General features: G+C 60.6%; 1 protein-coding gene across 1 annotated transcript in view; it reads left to right on the forward strand.

The window, feature by feature from the left end:
* LOC126986916 (uncharacterized) overlaps positions 1–2,500 on the forward strand; it is a 106,409-nt gene that overhangs the window by 83,747 nt on the left and 20,162 nt on the right. Inside the window, exon 2 of the mRNA XM_050843427.1 lies at positions 1,363–2,500. This exon is cut by the window's right edge and continues 58 nt beyond it. Within this exon, the coding sequence (XP_050699384.1) occupies positions 1,364–2,500 (1,137 nt within the window). The 5' untranslated portion in view covers position 1,363. The remainder of the gene's footprint in view (positions 1–1,362) is intronic.

The following is a 2,500-nucleotide window of genomic DNA, read 5'->3' on the forward strand; positions in this document are numbered from 1 at the left end:
AAGTTACGGGTACTGGCGCATAAACTCACGGCTTTTACGAGTGTGCTCCAGCCGGCACTGCGTCAGCCTGCTTGGGGGGGAGGGGGGAAGGAAGAGTAGAGAGGGGAAGGAAGGAGGAAGAGGGTAGGGTATGGTGGTGAGGGAGGGGAGAATGGTAAGACAGGGAGGGGATGTTGGGGGAGGGAGGGAGAGGGAGGGGGAAAGAAAGGGGGGAGAGGGGAAGAAATGGAGGGAGGGGAGAGACGAGAAGGGGGAAGTAAGGAGGGAGAGTATAAGAGGTGTAGGGGAGGAAAGGAGGAGGGTAGGAGGGAAGGGGAAGAAAGGAAGAGGGAGTGAGGGGGAAGGAAGGAGGGTGGGGATGAGGGGGGAAGGAAGAAGGGAGGGGCTAAAAAGGGAAGAGGGTAGGAAGGAGGGAGAAGGAAAATGGGAAGGAAGGATGAAGGGAATGAAGGGGGAGGGAGGGAGGGACGGAAGGAGGAGTGATGGGGGTAGAGGAAGAGGGGATGGAGTGAGGAAGTGGTGAAAGGGGAAGAAAGGAAAGAGGGTAGGGAGGTGAGGGAGGGATAGGGAGAATGGTGACACAGGGAGGGGATATCAGGGAGGGATGGGAGGGAGGTGAGGGGTGGAAGAAGGGAGGAGAGAGGAAGGTGGAGGAGGGAGAGGGAGGGGAGGGGAGAGGGAGGAGGGAGAATGGAGTGGGATGATTGGGAAGGGAGAAATCGCCCTGAATCTTTTCCTTTTATTCATCGAAGAGTAAAATGGTTCGCGCACACACACACACACACACACACACACACACACACACACACACACACACACACACACACACACACACACACACACACACACACACACACACAAACACACACACACACACACACACACAAGTACCACATACCAGCGGAGAGGAAGAAAAGGCCACGAGGTTTTCTGTAGTTTTCTCCTCCTCCTCCTCCTCCTCCTCCTTGCCCCCAGACCTACCCAGCTACAGCAAACAAAAGAAAAGTCCGACTAAACACGCGAAAGAGACAATACGAGGATGCCCTTGACTTTTACAGCGTTGCCAAATAAGTGAGCAAAAAAGTTCAAAATGAGAAAGAGTCCTGTGGAGGGGGAGAGAGAGCGTCGAGAGGGACTCCGAGGCGCAGCAATGTCCGCAGGGGGGTATCCTGCCCTCTTCTGCCAATCCGCGGCGCGAGGAGGAATACCGAGCCACGCGTGTTGTTCAGGGAGTGGAATAATGCGCGGAAACTCAATGAGGAGAAAACAAATCCCGATTCAATGCATAGACATTCCTGCGTGTGTGTGTGTGTGTGTGTGTGTGTGTGTGTGTGTGTGTGTTGAGCCAGGCGTGTGTTGCAGCATGGGTCACGACGAGGAGGACAAGGCGGTAGCCATGAGCGAGGAGGGCGGGGGCCGGCAGGTGGTGGTGGTGTGCGAGGACAAGGCCACCAGTACGGACGACGAGCTGCTGGTCTCACCCGCCCCGGTGGACCGCCCCTTCGATGGCCTCGGCCCCGACAACTGCTTCCGCTACATGGCCCACGCGGCGCAGGTGTGGGGAGCTGACCTGGTGGGCATGGAGCGCCCCTACAGCAGCCGCAGCGGACGCTACCTGCGCCACCAGGAGTCCCTCAGCAGCAACAGCGACGTGTCCCGCCCGCAGCGGCAGGTGAAGCTCCGCCGACAAAGGACGTCAGAGTCCTGCGACAACGAGTGCCTGCGGCGTCCCAAGACGCGGGAGCTGCGGCGCCAGTGGACCACCGACTCCTCGGATTCCGGGTACGGCTACTCCAAGCGGTGCTCCCGGGAACCACTGCGGCGCCAAGACACGGAGGAGTCAGCGGACTCCTCCAGACGCCTCATCCGTGACCTGCAGCGGCAAGCCACCACCGAGTCGACGTCCTCGCTGAGGCTGACGCGCCAGTCGTCCATCAGAAGCGCCTCCGACAACCAGAGCCTCTTCCTGATGCGACAGTCGACGGTGGACACCTATGATGACATGTCCACCACGGACTTCTCGCGGCCGCAGTCGTGCACCGCCAGTACCGGCGGCGTCCTGATGGACTTCTTGCCGCACGCCTTACCCCCTGACGCCGCCCATCAGCCCCGCTCTGAGGCGCCCGGCCAGACCGTCCTCTCGGAGTTCTCGGCGTGCTACAACCCCAAGAAGGTGGCCTGTGGCTTTAACAACTACAACAGCACAGACGCCCTCTCCACCACGCTGGCGGCGCCGCTGCTGTCCACCACCTCCTGCTCCCTCATCAACCTGAGCGCCGTGGACCTGGAGGCGGCGGACATCAAGAAGCTGCAGCACAACCTATGCTCCACCTACCGGCCGGAGCAGCAGCGGAAGGCCCGACGGAAGAAGCCTCGCCTGAGCAGCGAGAATGACGCGCTGCGGAAGGCGCGGGAGCGGGTGCGGCGGCGCAAGGAGGACGACGAGATGCCTCGCAAGGTGCGCTGGTCCATCATGGCCACGGGGCTCATCCTGCTGCTC

This window comes from Eriocheir sinensis, chromosome 63, assembly GCF_024679095.1.
Source record: "Eriocheir sinensis breed Jianghai 21 chromosome 63, ASM2467909v1, whole genome shotgun sequence".
NCBI lineage: Eukaryota > Metazoa > Arthropoda > Malacostraca > Decapoda > Varunidae > Eriocheir > Eriocheir sinensis.